The 20,423-nt window shown below is 39.4% G+C and overlaps 1 protein-coding gene across 1 annotated transcript in view; it reads left to right on the top strand.

The window, feature by feature from the left end:
- The window catches only part of SRD5A2 (steroid 5 alpha-reductase 2), a 55,669-nt gene that overhangs the window by 29,340 nt on the left and 5,906 nt on the right, over positions 1-20,423 (top strand). The window contains exons 2-3 of the mRNA XM_004325095.4: positions 14,111-14,274; positions 18,483-18,584. Coding sequence (XP_004325143.1) covers positions 14,111-14,274; positions 18,483-18,584 — 266 coding nt within the window. The remainder of the gene's footprint in view (positions 1-14,110; positions 14,275-18,482; positions 18,585-20,423) is intronic.

Genomic DNA, 20,423 nt, shown 5'->3' on the forward strand with positions numbered 1-20,423 from the left:
AAGACCTCAGACTTCCCAAAAGGCAAGAAATGTCCCATGTACCTGGGTAGGGCAAAAGAAAAAAGAAAAAACAGAGACAAAAGAATAGGGAAGGGACCTGCACCTTGGGGAGGGAGCTGTGAAGGAGGAAAAGTTTCCACACACTAGGAAGCCCCTTCACTGGCAGAGATGAGGGGTGGGTGGGTGGGGGAAGCTTTGGGGGCACAGAGGAGAGTGCAACAACAGGGGTGCAGAGGGCAAAGCGGAGAGATTCCTGCACAGAGGATCAGTGCCAACCAGCACTCACCAGCCCGAGAGGCTTGTCTGCTCACCCTTCGGGGTGGGTGTAGGCTGGGAGCTGAGGCTTGGGCTTTGGAGATCAGACTCCAGGGAGAGGACTGGGGTTGGCTGTGTGAAGACAGCCTGAGGGGGCTAGTGCACCACAGCTAGCCAGGAGGGAGTCTGGGGAAAAGTCTGGACCTGCCAAAGAGGCAAGAGACCATGGTTTTGGGGTGCACGGGGAGAGAGGATTCCTCCTCCATGTGCCCACAGAAGGCAGAGCACTGCCTAAGTGAGCTCCAGAGATGGGCGTGAGCCGTGGCTATCAGCTTGGACCCCAGAGACGGGCATGAAACACTAACGCTGCTGCTGCTGCCACCAAGAATCCTGTGTGCAAGCACAGGTCACTATCCACACCCCCTTGGAGCCTGTGCAGCCCGCCACTGCCAGGGTCCCATGATCTAGAGACAACTACCCCAGGAGAACACACGGCAAGCCTCAGGCAGTTGCAACGTCATGCCAGCCTCTTGCCCCACATTCCAATTGAGACTACCATACCCCTCCCTCTCCATGGCCTGAGTGAGCAAGAGCACCACAATCAGCTGCTGCTTTAACCCCCTCCTGTCTGGGCGGGAACAGATGCCTAAGGGCAACCTACACGCAGAGGTGGGACCAAAACCAAAACTGAACACCAGGAGCTGTGCGAACAAAGAAGAGAAAGGGAAATTTCCCAGTGCAGCCTCAGGAACAGGGATTAAATCCCTACAATCAACTTGATGAACCCTGCATCTGTGGAATACCTGAATAGACAAAGAATTGTCCCAAAATTGAGGTGGTGGACTTTGGGAGCAACTGTAGACTTAGGGTTTCCTGTCTGCTACTGATTTGTTTCTGATTTTTATGCTTATCTTAGTTTATTTTTTAGCGCTTTTTATCATTGGTGGATTTGTTTATTCATTTGCTTGCCCTTTTAAAAATTTTTTTATTTTAATAATTTTTAAATTTTAATTTTTTTAATTTAATTTTTTTCCTTTTTTTTTTTCACCTTTTCCTCTGAGCCATGTGGCTGACAGAGTCTTGGTGCTCTGGCCTGGTGTCAGGCCTGAGCCTCCGAGGTGGGAGAGCTGCATTCAGGACATTGGATGACCAGAGACCTCCCAACCCCATGTAATATCAATTGGCAACTGCTCTCCCAGAGATCTCCACCTAAATGCTAAGACCCAGCTTCACCCAACAGCCAGCAAGCTCCAGTGCTGGACGCCGCATGCCAAACAACTAACAAGACAGAAACACAACCTCACCCATTAGCAGAGAGGCTTCCTAAAATCATACTAAGTTCACAGATATCCCAAAACACACCGCCGGATGTGGCCCTGCCCAACAGAAAGACAAGATCCAGCCCCACCCACCAGACCACAGGCACCAATCCCTTCCTACAGGAAGCCTACACAAGCCACTGAACCAACCTTACCCACTGGGGGTAGGCACAAAAAACAACAGGAACTATGAACCTGCAGCCTGTGAAAAGGAGACCCCAAACACAGTAAGTTAAGGAAAATGAGAAGACAGAGAAATATGCAGCAGATGAAGGAGCAAAATAAACACCCACCAGACCAAACAAATTAAGACTGCCATTAAGAGGAAATAGGCAGTCTACCTGAAAAACAATTCAGAGTAATGATAGTAAAGATGATCCAAAATCTCGGAAACAGAATGGAGAAAATACAAGAAACATTTAACAAGGACCTAGAAGGATTAAAGAGCAAACAAACAGTAATGAACAACACAATAAATGAAATTAAAAATTCTCTGAAAGGAATCAATAACAGAATAACTGAGGCAGAAGAATGGATAAGTGACCTGGAAGATAAAAGAGTGGATAAACTATCATAGAGAAGAATAAAGAAAAAAGAATCAAAAGAATTTAGGATGGTCTCAGAGAATTCTGGGACAACATTAAATGCAGCAACATTCAAATTATAGGGGTTCCAGAAGAAGAGGAAAAGAAAGAGTCTGAGAAAATATTTGAAGAGATTATACTTGAAAACTTCCCTAACATGGGAATGGAAATAGTCAATCAAGTCCAGGAAGTGCAGAGACTCCCATACAGGATAAATTCAAGGCGAAACATGCCAAGACACATATTAATCAAACTATCAAAAATTAAATACAAAGAAAAAATATTAAAAGCAAGGGAAAAGCAACAAATAACATACAAAAGAATCCCCATAAGGTTAACAGCTGATCTTTCAGTAGAAACTCTGCAAGCCAGAAGGAAGTGGCAGGACGTATTTAAAGTGATGAAGGAGAAAAACCTACAATCAAGATTACCCAGCATGGATCTCATTCAGATTCAATGCAGAAATTAAAAACTTTACAGACAAGCAAACATTAAGAGAAATCAGCACCACCAAACATGTTTTACAAAAAATGCTAAAGGAACTTCTCTAGGCAGGAAACACAAGAGAAGGAAAAGACATACATGTAGAAACAAACCCAAAACAATTAAGAAAATGATAATAAGAACATATATATCAATAGTTACCTTAAATGTAAATGGATTAAATGCTCCTGCCAAGAGACATAGACTGGCTGAATGGACACAAAAACAAGACCGTATGTATGCTGTCTCTGTTTAAAAGAGACCCACTTCACACCTAGGGACACATACAGACTGAAAGTGAAGGGATTGAAAAAAGATATTCCATGCAAATGGAAATCAAAAGAAAGCTGGAGTAGTAATTCTCATATCAGATAAAATAGACTTTAAAATAAAGGACGTTACAAGAGACAAGGAAGGACACTACATAATGATCAAGGGATCGATCCAAGAAGAAGATATAACAATTGTAAATATTTATGCACCCAACATAGAGCATGTCAATACATAAGGCAAATGCTATCAGCCATAAAAGGGAAATCGACAGTAACACAATAATAGTAGGGGGCTTTAATACCCCACTTTTACCAATGGAAAGATTGTCCACAATGAAAATACATAAGGAAACACAAGCTTTAAATGACACATTAGACAAGATGGACTTAATTGATATTTATAGGACATTCCATCCAAAAACAACAGAATACACTTTCTTCTCAAATGCTCATGGAACATTCTCCAGGATAGGTCATGTCTTGGGTCACAAATCAAGCCTTGATAAATTTAAGAAAATTGAAATCGTATCAAGATATCTTTGCCGACCACAACCCTTTGACACTAGATATCAATTACAGGAAAAAAACTGTAAAAAAAGAACCACAAACACACATGAAAGGCTAAAAAATACGCTACTAAATAACTAAGAAATAACTGAAAAAATCAAAGAGGAAATCAAAATATACCTAGAAACAAATGACAGTGAAAGCACAGTGACCCAAAACCAATGGGATGTAGCAAAAGGAGTTCTAAGTGGGAACTTTATAGCAATACAATCCTACCTCAAGGAACAAGAAACATCTCAAATAAACAACCCAACCTTAGACCTAAAGCAATTAGAGAAGAAGAACAAAACCCCCCCAAAATAAGCAGAAAGAAAGAAATCATAAACATCAGATCAGAAATAAATGAAAAAGAAATGAAGGAAACAATAACAAAGATCAATAAAACTAAAAGCTGGTTATTTGAGAAGATAAACAAAATTGATAAACCATTGGCCAGACTCATCTCGAAAAAAAAGGAGAAGACTCAAATCAATAAAAGTAGAAATGAAAAAGGAGAAGTAGCAACTGACACTGCAGAAATAAAAGGATCATGAGAGATTACTATAAGCAACGCTATGCCAATAAAATGGACAACCTGGAAGAAATGGACAAATTCTTAGAAAAGCACAACCTTCCCAGACTGAACCAGGAAGAAATACAAAGTATAAACAGACCAATCAGAAGCACTGAAATTAAAACTGTAATTAAAAATCTTGCAAAAAACAAAAGCCCAGGACGAGATGACTTCATGGGCGAATTCTATCAAACATTTAGAGAAGAGCTAACACCTATTCTTCTCAAACTCTTCTAAAATTAGCAGAGGGAGGAACACTCCCAAACTCATTCTACGAGGCCACCATCACCCTGATACCAAAACCAGACAAAGATGTCCCAAAAAAGAAAAGTACAGGCTAATATCACTGATGAACATAGATGCAACAATCTTCAACAAAATATTAGGAAACAGAATCCAACAGCACATTAAAAGGATCATACAGCATGATCAAGTGGGGTTTACCCCAGGAATGCAAGGATTCTTCAGTATACACAAATCATCAATGTGATACACCATATTGACATATTGAAGGATAAAAACCATATAATAGATGCAGAAAAAGTTTTCCACAAAATTCAACACCCATTTATGATAAAAACTCTCTAGAAAGTAGCCATAGGGGGAACGTACCTCAACATCATAAAGGCCATATATGACAAACCCACAGCCAGCGTCGTTCTCAGTGGTGAGAAATTGAAACCATTTCCTCTAAGAACAGGAACAAGACAAGGTTGTGCACTCTCACTACTATTATTCAGCATAATTTTGGAAGTTTTAGCCACAGCAATCAGAGAAGAAAAAGAAATAAAAGGAATCCAAATCGGAAAAGAAGAAGTAAAGCTGTTACTGTTTGCAGATGACATGATACTATACATAGAGAATCCCAAAGATGCTACCAGAAAACTACTAGAGCTAATCAATGAATTTGGTAAAGTAGCAGGATACAAAATTAATGCACAGAAATCTCTGGCATTCCTATACACTAATGATGAAAAATCTGAAAGAGAAATTAAGGAAAGATTCCCATTTATGATTGCAACAAAAAGAATAAAATACCTAGCAATAAACCCACCTAAGGAGACAAAAGACCTGTATGCAGAAAACTATAAGACACTGATGAAAGAAATTAAAGATGATACAAACTGGTGGAGATATATACCATGTCCTTGGATTGGAAGAATCAATATTGTGAAAATGACTCTACTACCCAAAGCAACCTACAGATTCAATGCAATCCCTATCGAACTATCACTGGCCTTTTTCACAGAAGTAGAACAAAAATTTCACAATTTGTATGGAAACACACAAGACCCCGAATAGCCAAAGCAATCTTGAGAAAGAAAAACGGAGCTGGAGGAATCAGGCTCCCTGACTACAGAATATACTACAAAGCTACAGTAATCAAGACAGTTTGGTACTGGCACAAAAACATAAATACAGATCAATGGAACAGGATAGAAACCCCAGAGATAAACCCATGCACATATGGTCACCTTATCTTTGATAAAGGAGGCAAGAATATACAATGGAGAAAAGACAGCCTCTTCAATAAGTGGTGCTGGGAAAAGTGGACAGCTACATGTAAAAGAATGAAATTAGAACTCTTCCTAACACCATAGACAAAAATAAACTCAAATTGGATTAAACACCCTAATGTAAGGCCAGACACTATAAAACTCTTAGAGGTAAACATAGGTATAACACTATGAAATAAATGACAGCAAGATACTTTTTGACCCACCTCCTAGAGAAATGGAAATGAAAACAAAAATAAACAAATGGGACCTAATGATACTTAAAAGCTTTTGCACAGCAAAGAAAACCATAAACAAGATGAAAAGACAACCCTCAGAATGGGAGAAAATATTTCCAAACGGAGCAACAGACAATGGATTAATCTCCAAAATTTACAAGCAGCTCATGCAGCTCAATGTCAAAAAAACAAACAACCCAATCCGAAAACGGGCAGAAGACTTAAAAAGTCATTTCTCCAAAGAAGATATACAGATTGTCAGGAAACACATGAAAGGATGCTCAACATCAGTAATCATTAGAGAAATGCAAATCAAAACTACAATGAGGGGCTTCCCTGGTGGCGCAGTGGTTGAGAATCCGCCTGCTGATGCAGGGGACATGGGTTCGTGCCCCAGTCCAGGAAGATCTCACATGCCGCAGAGAGGCTGGGCCCGTGAGCCATGGCTGCTGAGCCTGCGCATCCGGAGCCTGTGCTCCGCGACGGGAGAGGCTACAACAGTGAGAGGCCCGCGTACCGCAAAAAAAACCCAAAAACCAAAAAACAAAACTACAGTGAGGTATTACCTCACACCAGTTCGAATGGCCATCATCAAAAATTTCCACTACTGGTCATATACCCTGAGAAAACCATAATTCAGAAAGAGACACATACCACAATGTTCACTGCAGCACTATTTACAGTAGCGAGGACATGGAATCAATCTAAGTGTCCATTGACAGGTGAATGGATAAAGAAGATGTGACATATATATACAATGGAATATTACTAAACCATAAAAAGAAACGAAATTGAGTTATTTGTAGTGAGGTGGATGGACCTAGAGTCTGTCATACAGAGTGAAGTAAGTCAGAAAGAGAAAACAAATACCGTATGCTAACATATATATACATGGAATCTAAAAGAAAAAGAAAAAGGTTCTGATGAACTTAGGGGCAGGACAGGAATAAAGACGCAGATGTAGAGAATGCACTTGAGGACACAGGGAGGGGGAAGGGTAACCTGAGACAAAGTGAGAGAGTAGCATAGACATATATACACTACCAAATGTAAAATAGATAGCTAGTGGGAAGCAGCTGCACAGCACAGGGAGATCAGCTCTGTGCTTTGTGACCACCTAGAGGGGTGGGATAGGGAGGGTGGGAGGGAGATGCAAGAGGGAGGGGATATGGGGATATATGTATACATATAGCTGATTCACTTTGTTATACAGCAGAAAGTAACACAACATTGTAAAGCAATTGTACTCCAATAAAGATGTTAAAAAAAAAGTGGAAACAACCCAAATTTCTATCAACTGACAAATGGGTAAACAAAATGTCATATATCCATACAATTAACTATTATTTGGCTATAAAAATGAAATTAAGTAGTGATACAACATGGATGACCCTTGAAAACATTATGCTAAATGAAAGAAGTCAGTCACAAAAGACCACATATTATATAATTCCATTTATATGAAATATTCAGAACAGGCTAATCCTTTCAGACAGATATTAGCAATAGATTGCTGGTTTCCAGGGGCTAGGGAGTGGGGGAAATTGGGGTTGACTGCCACTAGGTATGGAGCCTCTTTTTGTGGTAATGAAGATGTTCTGGAATTAGATAGTGGTGATGGCTACACAGCTTTGTGAATATACTAAAAAACACTGAATTGTGCACTTTAAAAGGTGAATTTTAGGTATGTTAATTTTATCTCAATAAAGCTTTTATAAAAATAAGCAAATCTGTACATATATTCTTATTTCCCTTTCTTGATTATGAAAAGGGGCCAAATTTTAGATACTATTTTACAGCTTTCTTTTTTCACTAACAAATGTATCTTAGGGCTTGGATGAATCTCGAGAGAGAGATGCTGAGTGAAGAAAGCTGATTTCAAAGGTTACATATTTATGAGTCCATTTACGTAATATTCTTGAAATGATAAAACTATGGAAAGGGATAACAGATTAGTGGTTATCAGGGGTCAGAAATGGGTAGGCATACATCTGTGGCTATGAAAAGACAGCATGTAGAATACTTGTGGTGATGGAGTAATAAGCAAATATACTGAAGTTTAAAAGTGTCATAAAATACTATCTTAGTTTTTTACAGATGCATTCAAAAACTTGAATAACATGCATGATTTTCTATGAAAATATAAATTTTCTAGAATTTATTAGGATGCCCCAGAAGGCATAGATAATCTAAACAAACCGATTACCATGAGAGAAATAGAAATATGATCAATATGAACAACTCCTCCTCCCAATAATACAGTCCAAGGTAGATTTCACAAAGGGCTTCTACCAAATATTTAAATATGGGTAATTCTGGTGCTATTTATGTCATTCCAGAGCATGGTCAAAGAACAAATGCTTCCAGATTCTTTTTAAAGAGCGGAATGTAACATTTGCAGATGCTGATAGACCTGGAAAATATACTGAAAAAGTATTATAAATAATAAGGGAGTTCAGGATGTGGCTGGGAACAAAATTAAAGTTAAAGGCCATCTTGTATATGTATAACAGTTACAGATGTAAATGGAAAATCCTATTTACAGTAACACAATTTTAAAAAGAAGAAAACCTTTTTAAAACCTTTTAAAAAACCCTTGGGTTTAAACATTAAAAATGTGCAAAATATATATGAAAAAACTTTAAAACCTTTTGAGGGACGCACAAAAAAAGACCCAAATATGTGGAAAGGAACATCCTGTACCTGAATAGAAGAGTAATGTCAACTACAACCTAATAAAGATAATGTTTACAAAAATAACATATTTAATCAGCTTTTATTATTTGTCCTGTTCTAAGCACTTTGAGTATATTAATTCACTTAATCCTTACAATGCTATGAAATGAGCAGAGGAAGAAACAGACGTACTGAAGTTAAGTGACAGGGTCATCCATCTGGTAAGTGGAAGAGGCCCTACAATTTAACCTCTGGGCTCCACTGCCAGAATTTTCTCTTACTTAACCTAAAAAATGGAGATGTAACTCACATATCATAAAATGCACCATGTTAAATGTACAATTCACTGGTTTTTAGTATATCCAAAAAATTGTGCAATCATTACCACTATCTAATTACGGAATATTTTCATCACCCCAAAAAGAAGTCCTGTACCTGGTAACAGTCACTCCCCATTCCTTAATTCCCCATCCCCTGCCAACCTTCAATCTACTTTCTGTCTCTAAGGACTTGCCTATTCTGCATATTTCATATAAATGGAATCATAAAATATATAGCTTCTTTCACCTAACATACTGTTTTCAAGGTTCATCCATGTGGTTTATAGTTTAATAATATGCCATCAGTATGGATTTATAACATTTTTGTTTATTCATCAGTTGATGGACATTGTTTCTATTTTTTTGGCTACTATGAATAATGCTGCTATGAACATTTGTGTACAAGTTTTGTATTAACATACATTTTCATTTATCCAGGGTAGATACCTAGGAGTGGAATTTCTGGGTCATATGGTAACTCTGTTTAACTTTATGAGGAACTGTCAGGCTGGTTTTTTTGAAGTGGCTACACCATTTTACATTCCCACCAACAATGTATAGTAGTTCTAATTTCTCCTCACCAACACTTGTTCTTTTCTTTTTTGTTTAAATTATAGCCCTCCTAGTTGCCTTAAAGTGGTATATCATTATGGTTTTGGTTGACATTTTCCTAATCTCTAAAGATGTCGAGCATCCTTTCATTTGCTTATTGAACATTTGTTTATCTTTTTTGGAGTAATGTCTATTCAAATCCGTTGCCCTTTTAATTGAGTTGTTTGTCTTTGTTGTTGTGTTGTAGTTCTTTGTACACCTGGATATAAACCCATAATCAGATACTGCTTTGAAAACATTTTCTCCCATTCTGTAGATTGTCAATTTACTTTCTTAATAATGTTCTTTGCTGTACAAAAGTTCTTAATTTTGATGAAGTCCAATATATCTATTTTTTTCTCCTTAGCTTTTTTAAATTTAATTTTATTTATTATTTAATTTACACAGCATGTTCCTATTAGTTATCTATTTTATCCATATTAGTATATATATGTCAATCCCAAACTTCCAATTCATCCCACACAAACCCCCACACATACCCACTTTCCCCATTGGTGTCCATACATTTGTTCTCTACATCTGTGTCTTTATTTCTGCCTTGCAAACAAGTTCAACTGTTCCACTTTTCTGGATTCCACATATATGAGTTAGCATACGGTATTTATTTTTCTCTTTCTGACTTACTTCACTCTGTATGACAGTCTCAGGTCCATCCACATCTCTACAAATGACCCAATTTCATTCCTTTTTATGGCTGAGTAATATTCCATTGTATATATTTACCACGTCTTCTTTATGTATTTGTCGGTCGATGAGCATTTAGGTTGTTTCCATGACCTGGCTATTGTAAAGAGTGCTGCAATAAACATTGGGGTGCATATGTCTTTTTGAATTATGGTTTTCTCTGGGTATATGCTGAGTAGTGGGATTGCTGCGTCGTATGTTAGTTCTATTTTTAGTTTTCTAGGAAACCTCTATACTGTTCTCCATAGTGGCTGTATCAATTTACATTCCCACTAACAGTGCAAGAGGGTTCCCTTTTCTCCACACCCTCTCTAGCATTTGTTGTTTGTAGATTTTCTGATGATTCCCATTCTAACTGGTGTGAAGTGATACCTCATAGTCATTTTGATTTGAATTACTCTAATAATTAGTGACGTTGAGAAGCTTTTCATATGCCTCTTGGCCATCTGTATGTCTTCTTTGGAGAAATGTCTATTCAGGTCTTCTGACCATTTTTGGATTGGGTTGTTTGTTTTTGTAATACTGAGCTGCATGACCTGTTTATATTCTTCCTTAGCTTTTGTTTTTTAACATCTTTATTGTAGTATAATTGCTTTACAATGGTGTGTTAGTTTCTGCTTTATAACAAAGTGAAGCAGTTATACATATACATATGTCCCCGTATCTCTTCCCTCCTGTGTCTCCACCCACACTCCCTATACCACCCCTCTAGGTAGTCACAAAGCACCGAGCTGATCTCCCTGTGCCATGTGGCTGCTTCCCACTAGCTATCAGTGTATATATGTCCATGCCACTCTCTCACTTTGTCCCAGCTTACCCTTCCCGCTCCCCGTATCCTCAAGTCCATTCTCTAGTACATCTATGTCTTTATTCCCATCTTGCCACTAGGTCCTCCATGACCATTTTTTTTTCTTAGATTCCATATATGTGTGTTAGCATATGGTATTTATTTTTCTCTTTCTGACTTACTTCACTCTGTATGGCAGACTCTAGGTCCATCCACCTTACTACAAATAACTCAATTTTGTTTCTTTTTATGGCTGAGTAGTATTCCATTGTATATATGTGCCACATCTTCTTTATCCATTCATCTCCTGATGGGCACTTAGGTTGCTTCCATGTCCTGGCTATTGTAAATAGAGCTGCAATGAACATTTTGGTACATGATTCTTTTTGAATTATGGTTTGCTCAGGGTATATGCCCAGTAGTGGGATTGCTGGGTCATATGGCAGTTCTATTTCTTGCTCTTTAAGGACCTCCATAGTGGCTGTATCAATTTACAGTGCAACAGTGCACCACCCACCAACAGTGCAAGAGGGTTCCCTTTTCTCCACACCTTCTGCAGCATTTATTGTTTGTAGATTTTTTGATGATGGCCATTCTAACTGGTGTGAGATGATATCTCATTGTAGTTTGGATTTCTGTTTATCTAATGATTAATGATGTTGAGCATTCTTTTTTTTCTTTTTCTTTTTTTTTAACATCTTTATTGGGGTATAATTGCTTTACACTGGTGTGTTAGTTTCTGCTTTATAACGAAGTGAATCAGTTATACATATACATATGTTCCCATATCTCTTCCCTCTTGCATCTCCCTCCCTCCCACCCTCCCCATCCCACCCCTCCAGGTGGTCAAAAAGCACCGAGCTGATCTCCCTGTGCTATGAGTCTGCTTCCCACTAGCTATCTACCTTACATTTGGTAGTGTATATATGTCCATGCCTCTCTCTCGCTTTGTCACAGTTCACCCATCCCCCTGCCCATATCCTCAAGTCCGTTCTCTGGTAGGTCTGTGTCCTTATTCTTGTCTTATCCCTAGGTTCTTTATGACATTTTTTTCCCTTAAATTCCATATATATGTGTTAGCATATGGTATTTGTCTTTCTCTTTCTGACTTACTTCACTCTGTATGACAGACTCTAGGTCTATCCACCTCATTACAAATAGCTCAATTTCAATTCTTTTTATGGCTGAGTAATATTCCATTGTATATATGTGCCACATCTTCTTTATCCGTTCATCCAATGATGGACACTTAGGTTGTTTCCATCTCCGGGCTATTGTAAATAGAGCTGCAATAAACATTTTGGTACATGACTCTTTTTGAATTATGGTTTTCTCAGAGTATATGCCCAGCAGTGGGATTGCTGGGTCATATGGTAGTTCTATTTGTAGTTTTTTAATGAACCTCCATACTGTTCTCCATAGTGGCTGTACCAATTCACATTCCCACCAGCAGTGCAAGAGTGTTCCCTTTTCTCCACACCCTCTCCAGCATTTATTGTTTCTAGATTTTTTGATGATGGCCATTCTGACTGGTGTGAGATGATATATCATTGTAGTTTTGATTTGCATTTCTCTAATGATTAATGATGTTGTGCATCCTTTCATGTGTTTGTTGGCAGTCTGTATATCTTCTTTGGAGAAATGTCTATTTAGGTCTTCTGCCCATTTTTGGATTGGGTTGTTCGTTTTTTTGTTATTGAGCTGCACGAGCTGCTTGTAAATTTTGGAAATTAATCCCTTGTCATTTGCAAATATTTTCTCCCATTCTGAGGGTTGCCTTTTGGTTTCCTTTGCTGTGCAAAAGCTTTGAAGTTTCATTAGGTCCCATTTGTTTATTTTTGTTTTTATTTCCATTTCTCTAGGAGGTGGGTCAAAAAGGATCTTGCTGTGATTTATGTCATAGAGTGTTCTGCCTATGTTTTCCTCTAAGAATTTGATAGTGTCTGGCCTTACATTTAGGTCTTTAATCCACTTTGAGTTTATTTTTGTGTATTGTGTTAGGGAGTGTGCTAATTGCATTCTTTTACATTGTAGCTGTCAAGTTTTCTCAGCACCACTTACTGAAGAGGCTGTCTTTTCTCCACTGTATATTCTTGCCTCCTTTATCAAAAATAAGGTGACCATTTGTGTGTGGGTTGGGAAAATTATCTTTGCGTAAGTAAAACACTATGGAAGGAACTCAAATATTCATCAAAGTAGAATAGATAAGCACATGTGGTATATTCATACATGACAATAATATACAACAATGAAAATAAATGAACTATAGCCATCCACAACAACATGCTTGAGTCTTAGAAACATGATGAGTTTCCTTTCATATGGAATTAAATATGAGCAAAATAAACTATGTTTTTAGGGATGCATACAAATGAGGTAAAATTGTAAAGAAGCAAAAGGAAATGATTATTACAGGAATCAGGATGGTGGTGACCTCTGGGGTAATGGTGGCACTGTGAACAGGAGGGACCCATAGGAGGCTTCCGGGTGATGGCAATATTCCATTTCTTGACTTGGGTTAGTGACATTATGGGTATTTATTTGATAGTAATTCATTAAACTATTCACATAGGTTTATGAACTTTCCTGTATGATGGTTATATTGCACGATAAAAGAAGAAAAATCAAAAACAGGACATAGTTTGCTGTCTAGTATTTAGCATTATATCTTGGGCAAATTTTAATTTTGACATTATTTATATTTTTTAACGTCTTCCTAGATTCCTCTAGATTCATAGCTCCTTGCATTTAAAGGAATCTCTCACTTTTCTCAAGGGGTTCTGCAGCCCACCTTCTAGGGAATGCTACAATATCAGTAATTAAATCATATTAGAGAGACATATGGAAAGCCACATATGTCTGAACGACTCCTATCACAATTCCATTCCGCTGCTACATGGGTTAAGCCTGGCTTTATCTTTCTTCCAGTATAATCTGGATTTCACTTCTAGATCCATGTAAAGCTGATCTCCAGTCCTGTGTTTATAGGATTGAATTTACTAACTAAATTTATAAGGATGAAATTTACCTTTCAAGGCTGTTGTGGCTTGAAGTGCATGGTGGCTACTGTGCATTTTAATGAAACAAGACAAATAGCCTAAATGATTGCTCTAGAACCAGATAATAATGTCCTTTCATTGCATACATTTAAGGGAAATGGTTTTTAAAAATGGGTTTGATGTGATTGCCTGTTGCTTCATCTCAGTGATTGATTTTTTTTTTTTTAACAATGGATCCTGACCTTTCTCCCCCATATACCCTAGGACATTTGTTTACTCACTGCTCACTAGAGGGAGGCCGTTTCCAGTTGTATTCCTTTTCAGAGGCTTTGTCTTCTGCATGGGAAATGGACTCCTCCAAGGCTACTATCTGGTTTACTGTGCTGAATACCCTGCTGAGTGGTACACAGACATACGGTTTAGCTTGGGTAAGTGAATCTGACTACTTCTCACCCATACCCCAGTTAACACCCCTTCCCACAGGCTAAATCACCATTACCTCTCCCTATCCTACTGCAATAACCTTCCAAGGATTCCATTCCCCCCACCCCAACCCCACGACCGCCTCCACCCTGGTCTTTTCTCTGTATAGCAGCCTGAGAGATCTTTGAAAAACATCGTGTCATTACCCATCTCAAAACCCTCCAATGCATTTCTGTTACTCTCAGGATAAAATACAAATTTCTTACCACTGCTTACGAAACCCAAATGTTCTTGGCTTGCCCCATTTCCTGACTTCATTTCCTATCTCCATCCATCTCACTGTGCTGTAGCTTCAGTGGCTTTCCTGCTGGACCTGGAATACTCAAGTTTGTCCTGCTCCAGAGCTGTCGTACAGTCTGCACCCTCTGTGTAGAATGCTCAGTCCCTGTATACTCGGGGAGCTTGCTCCCTCCCTTTATTTAGGTCTCTATTAATTCACACCTCCTCAGAGAGACTTTTCCTGACCACCTATCCAAAATAGTAGAAAACACTGACCATTGAATGTTTTTCATTATCTGCAAGAGGAGCTAAAGTTCTTTACTAAAGTAAAGGTTCAACTGTTTGTACATTCTTTTGGCTCAAAGGAAAAAGGCAGAGATTATCCTTAATCCCTCTCCTTACATCACATATCACGTTCCCTCCATCAGCTTAGTACAGCTGCCTCTAGTTCTAAAACATGTGCTGACTGAACTCAGCTCTCCATGACTGCACTAACTTCATCCTGGTCTGAGCCAGGATGACCTCTTGCCTGGACTGCCACGGTGACCTTCAAGCTAAACATCCTACTTCCAGTCCTGACCCTCAGTAGCTCCTTCTCCACACAGCGGTCAGAGGGAACATTTGAACACACGAATGGCCAGAGGATTAGTTGTACGAATGCTGGTACATGTACCCAGTGGAGTATTCTGGGCCACAAAAACAAAGCAGACCAAAAGCAAGGACTGTCTCTGTGCTCGTCTGGAGACATCCCTAGAGCATGAGGTTAAATAAACATAAAGTGTGCACAGTGTGTATAGTGTGCTGCTGTTTGTGTAAAAAATTGGAGGAGGAACTATTGGACTGCTAAAAGAGAAACTGTTTTTAAAAAGGGTATCTGTAGGGTTTGGGGTAAAGAGAATGGAATGGTGGGCAGAAATTTTCTTTTAATACAGTTTTGTCCTTTGAATCGTGAAACTTCATAACTTAATTAAAAATCCAAATGAAAGTTGCTCAACACTGAGAACAGATAAATAAATGTACCTAACTGTATAGTTATTAAACTGGTCCCATAACCACACAAGAAAATGATTTATGCCAGTTTACAGGAAATACAAAGAGTAAAATAAGTTAGATGCCACCGTGAGGAAGTAAGCCAGTCTTATCTAGAAAGGGGGGCTTTCCGAGGGACCACTGTCTGGTCTTTTTAAGAAGTCAGTGTCCTAAAAAAAAAAAAAAAAGACAGGGGTCTGGGCTAGATGAAAATGGCCTTAAAGGATGTAATGACCAGATGTCGGGTGTGGTCCTATATTGGACTTTGGTTTACACGAACCAGCTAGAAGTGGTATTCTGGGGACGTTGGAGGAAATTGGAATATGCCTAAGATGAAGATGTGGAAGGACATGCACCAAAGTGTTTAATGGTGGTAGTTCTTGGGTGGTAGGAACAAAGTGTCTTGGTTTTCTTATTTCTGCTAATTAGCATTTCATCTTCCACAAAACGTATATACTTCTTTTGTAATGATAATAAACTGACATCAGATCCTATTCTCCCCTGCTTAAAACCTGCCATCGGCTTCCTGTTGCAGTTAAAAATCCACACTTCTCACCATATCCTGTAGAGCTTGATGGGATTTTGAAAGTTCCATCCTCTTCTCATCTCCTCATTACCACCACCACCCCGCCCCCCCCACCATCTATCTTAAAGCATTAACTGTAGCACCTTCCTTCTGTTTCTTAGACATGCTAAACCTATACTAGCCTCAGGACCTTTGCATCTGTTAGTCCCTCTACCAGAATGCTCTTCCTCAGATCTTTGTATTCTCATTATTCAAATCATAGGACAGATGCCAGATCTTCAGAAAAGCTTTCCCTATTGACCTCATCTAAAGTAGAGATACTTCCTCCCCACCCCAATTCATTCTTTTTTATCTCCTTATCCTACTTTGATTTTCTGCTTTGTAGTGATATTATGTGATTTAAAATTTTTCATTATTTTAATTCATTTCTGTGTTTCTCCACTGAAATGTAAGCTCTATGAGAACAGACACCTTGACTGTTTTTCTCACTACTATATCCCTGGTGTTTAGGACAGTGCTTGGTACATAGTAAGAACTCAACACATGTTATCTGAATAAATGAATCAAAGAATCAACACATGAATGAGTCTCATACCATCCTTTTAAGATAGGTACTGTTGGAATCTACATTTTACAGATAAGAAAAGTGAGGCTGAGAGAGGTTAAGTGACTTGTCCAAGGACACACAGACATCGAATCTAAGGTGCCTGCTTTTCCACTGCTGTGCATGCTATCTCCCCTCCCTCTCCCACCCCCTTGTCCTCCCTCCACTGGTGTCCCTTCCCAGGTTTCCTTTCTTCCAGGCTAATAATCTTTTGACAAGACAACATTAACAATCATTATTTCATATCATAGCAAATGAGGTGAGAGTAGATGTGACTGTTTTTAATTCAACTGTTCTTGCCTGATGTATTTTGTTTTTTTTAAATTTATTTTATTATATTTTTATTTTTGGCTGCGTTGGGTCTTCGTTGCTGCGTGTGTGCTTTCTCTAGTTGTGGCAAACGGGGGCTACTCTTAGTTGCAGTGCACGGGCTTTTCATTGTGCTGGCTTATCTTGTTGCAGAGCATGGGCTCTAGGTGCCCAGGCTTCAGTAGTTGCAGCATGTGGGCTCAGTAGTTGCGGCACATGGGCTCTGGGGCACACAGGCTTCAGTAGTTGTGGTGAACGGGCTCAGTAGTTGTGGCACACGAGCTTAGTTGCTCTGCGGCATGTTGGATCTTCCCGGACCAGGGATCGAACCCATGTCCCCTGCACTAGCAGGCAGATTCTTAACCACTGCGCCACCAGGGAAGTCCTCTGCCTGATGTATTTTGATCAGCACAAATACACTTGGCTGAGAGCTGGGGTTGGGCGTCTGTGTGGAACAGTGAGTGATTCTGGGCCCATTGGGACGTAATACATAGCATCCCTGACCCCAGCTCTCCTCATCTCAGACCAGGGCCCTTTCTGTACCTGTGAATGGGGAAAGGGAGTGTGTGTGTGAACTGGCCGTGGTGGAAAACAGTTTGCTAGGTGCCAAGCTCTCCAATTACTTCCATGAGCGTGGGTATATCAGTTAGTAGTGCTCTCAGCAATAAGTCACAGAAACCCAACTCTTAGTGAAATAATTAAGAATTTATATTTCCTACATAACAAGATTGTCCAAAGGTAGGTGGCTTCTGCATTCCTTCAGCTGCTTGCTGGTGTCATTAAGATCCCAGGCACTTTCTGCTCCACTGTTGTGAGAATATTTACTTCTAGTCCTCATCACAGTCACGTCATGGTTGCAAGACATTTCCTGTAGCTCAAGGCATCGCATCTGGCAACAAAGGAAGAGGGAGGCCATAGAGACACTGGTCCCATTTAGCCCCCTTTATCAGAAAAGCAAAAGATTTCCAAGGAAACCTCCAGAAGACTTCCCTTTACATCCTCTTGGCAGAACTAGGTCACAAGACCGTCTCTCAGCCTCTGTAGTGGGGGTGGCAAAGGAGAAGGGATTAGAGTTGGCTGTTGAGTTTGCCGACCATGTTTTGATTATCTGTGAATGGGCTGAAAGCTTGCTATTTATTCATTCATTTATTTGTTTATTTACTTATTTAAGTATTGCATGATGGTAGGGCCTCCCTCTCTCCTTTCCCGCTTGCCTCTATCACATGACACTGTGCATTTTCAGCCCTTTGGTTTATGAAACAGCACAGACCCTTCATTCAAGTTTAGGACCAGGGTTAGTTGCCCCCTCCCCCCCTTTTTTGCCTTAGTTTCATTCTTAAAATTCGAAGTCAAATGCCCTTCCCTTCATTTTTAGAAAAACAACAGCAACGACAAAAACTTTAGATTGTGAGAAAAACACCAAAAACAGGATATATTCTTAACTTCTCCCTCTCTTCTTTGCCAAGGTGTCTTCTTATTTATCTTGGGAATGGGAATCAACATTCATAGTGACTATATATTGCGCCAGCTCAGGAAGCCTGGAGAAATCATCTATAGGATTCCACAAGGTAATGTCTCCCCTGCCCTCCAGATTCCCACTCCTCCTTGAGAGCCTGTCTCAGGAATTACACTATGAGTAACAAAGGGACAGGGGGCAGAGAGGGCCCAGATGACACAATATATCCCAATATGTCCCTGACTTCTCCACATCCCATCCTATCCCACAGCACATTTGCAGTCCTCATCTGAACCTGGAAGTTCAAGAGAAGAGCCCCCAGGAAGGTTCATGATCACAATACCCTGCAGGTGGGGGGAGGGAGGGGTTTGGGGTAGGGTGAAAGTAGGCTGCCTCTTAGTTGCAGTAGGTAAGATTATTATGTGCTGTACTGGGGTTCTCCAGAGAAACAGAACCAATAGAATATAGATTTAGACATTGATAAATAAAGAGATTTATTATGAGGAATTGGCTCACATGACTATGGAGGCTGAGAAATCCCATGATCTTCCATGTAGAAGGTGGCGCCCACAGAGAGTAGGCAGTGCAATTTCCAGTCTGAGTCCCAAGGCCTGAGAACTGGGAGAGCTTCCGTGTAAGTTCCAGTCCTAATGCAGGAGAAGACCAATGTCCCAGCTCAAAAACAGAGCGTGAATTCTCCCTTGCCCTGTTTTTTGTTCTATTCAGGCCTCCAGTGGATTGGATGCCCATCAACCCTGGGGAGGACAATCTGCTTTACTCAGTCTGTTGATTCAAACGTTAATCTTATCCAGAAACACCCTCACGGGCACACCCAGAAATAATGGTCAACCAAGTATCTGGGCACCCCATGGCCAGTCAACTTCACACAAAAAATTAACAATCATATGTACAGAGTGTCGATCCTTCCTAGGTTAGCAAATGAAGCCTAATCATGCATGACCAACAAATTGGTCCTCTTCAATAAGTCTCACTAGACTTACCTAGTGAGTAGTCAGGGGGTAGTATTTGTTTATTTCCTGCCACTCGTGTGTTCTAAAAGGTGTAGGGAACCATATTTACTTAATCAAAAATTAGGATGGGAAGTCTAACAAGTACAAGTGCATTTTCAGGGATAAAGGTACAGAATATTTGAAGTCCTAACTGTTCCCAAGTAACCAAGCTGTGAGGTTGACAAGTATAAGCAGGTGGGAGTGAATTCGTCCAAGTCATCCTTCAACATCTTTAGGTGGGTATTTGTGTGGGTCAATGGCTCTCACCCTTTTTGATGTAAATACAGCTCTTTATTTACATTTAAAAATTACTGAATTACGACATGATGTTGGCACAGACTAATATCCACTGATTAAAAAAATAATGACAAAGCTACTTTGAATTCGGTAACACTTAAATGAATTTGAATGTTGCTAACATCCTTTCAGTACCTACATCAAACAAAAATAATACTGTAGGTTGAGATACACCATTTGCTATATTCACAGACTATTTATAGACCCTTTGCAGTAGGCCAGTGTTAACTCCTGGGGAGTTACAGGTCAGGAACTGCTGATGCAATATCATCCTTCAGGAAGATAGCTTTAAGGGGCTTTGATTTTTTAAGTCTTCATTCAGTAACTAGACAAATAGAGAAGAGCAGAGAAAGCTCTTAAAAGTGAAATTGCCAAGGTTAGTCTCCAACTGTTAAGTTATGTTAGATAATGACTTAAAAACAAAATATTCTTTGTATAAGTATGGAAAGAAAAAATTGTTTGGGGTGGAACTTTCCCAGTTTAGTGTGGGGCAGAAATATTGAGTGTAGATATATTTCCTAACATTATAAATGTGTTGATTTCTAGATACAGTTTTGAGGTCAGAAACAGAGGTTGGATAGAAAAGGAAATCTTTAAAATCAATAGAAACAGACTTCACCAGCCTCCAGTAGGGCAAAACCCTT

The sequence above is a fragment of the Tursiops truncatus genome, chromosome 14 (genome assembly GCF_011762595.2).
Source record: "Tursiops truncatus isolate mTurTru1 chromosome 14, mTurTru1.mat.Y, whole genome shotgun sequence".
In the NCBI taxonomy this organism is placed as follows: Eukaryota; Metazoa; Chordata; class Mammalia; order Artiodactyla; family Delphinidae; genus Tursiops; species Tursiops truncatus.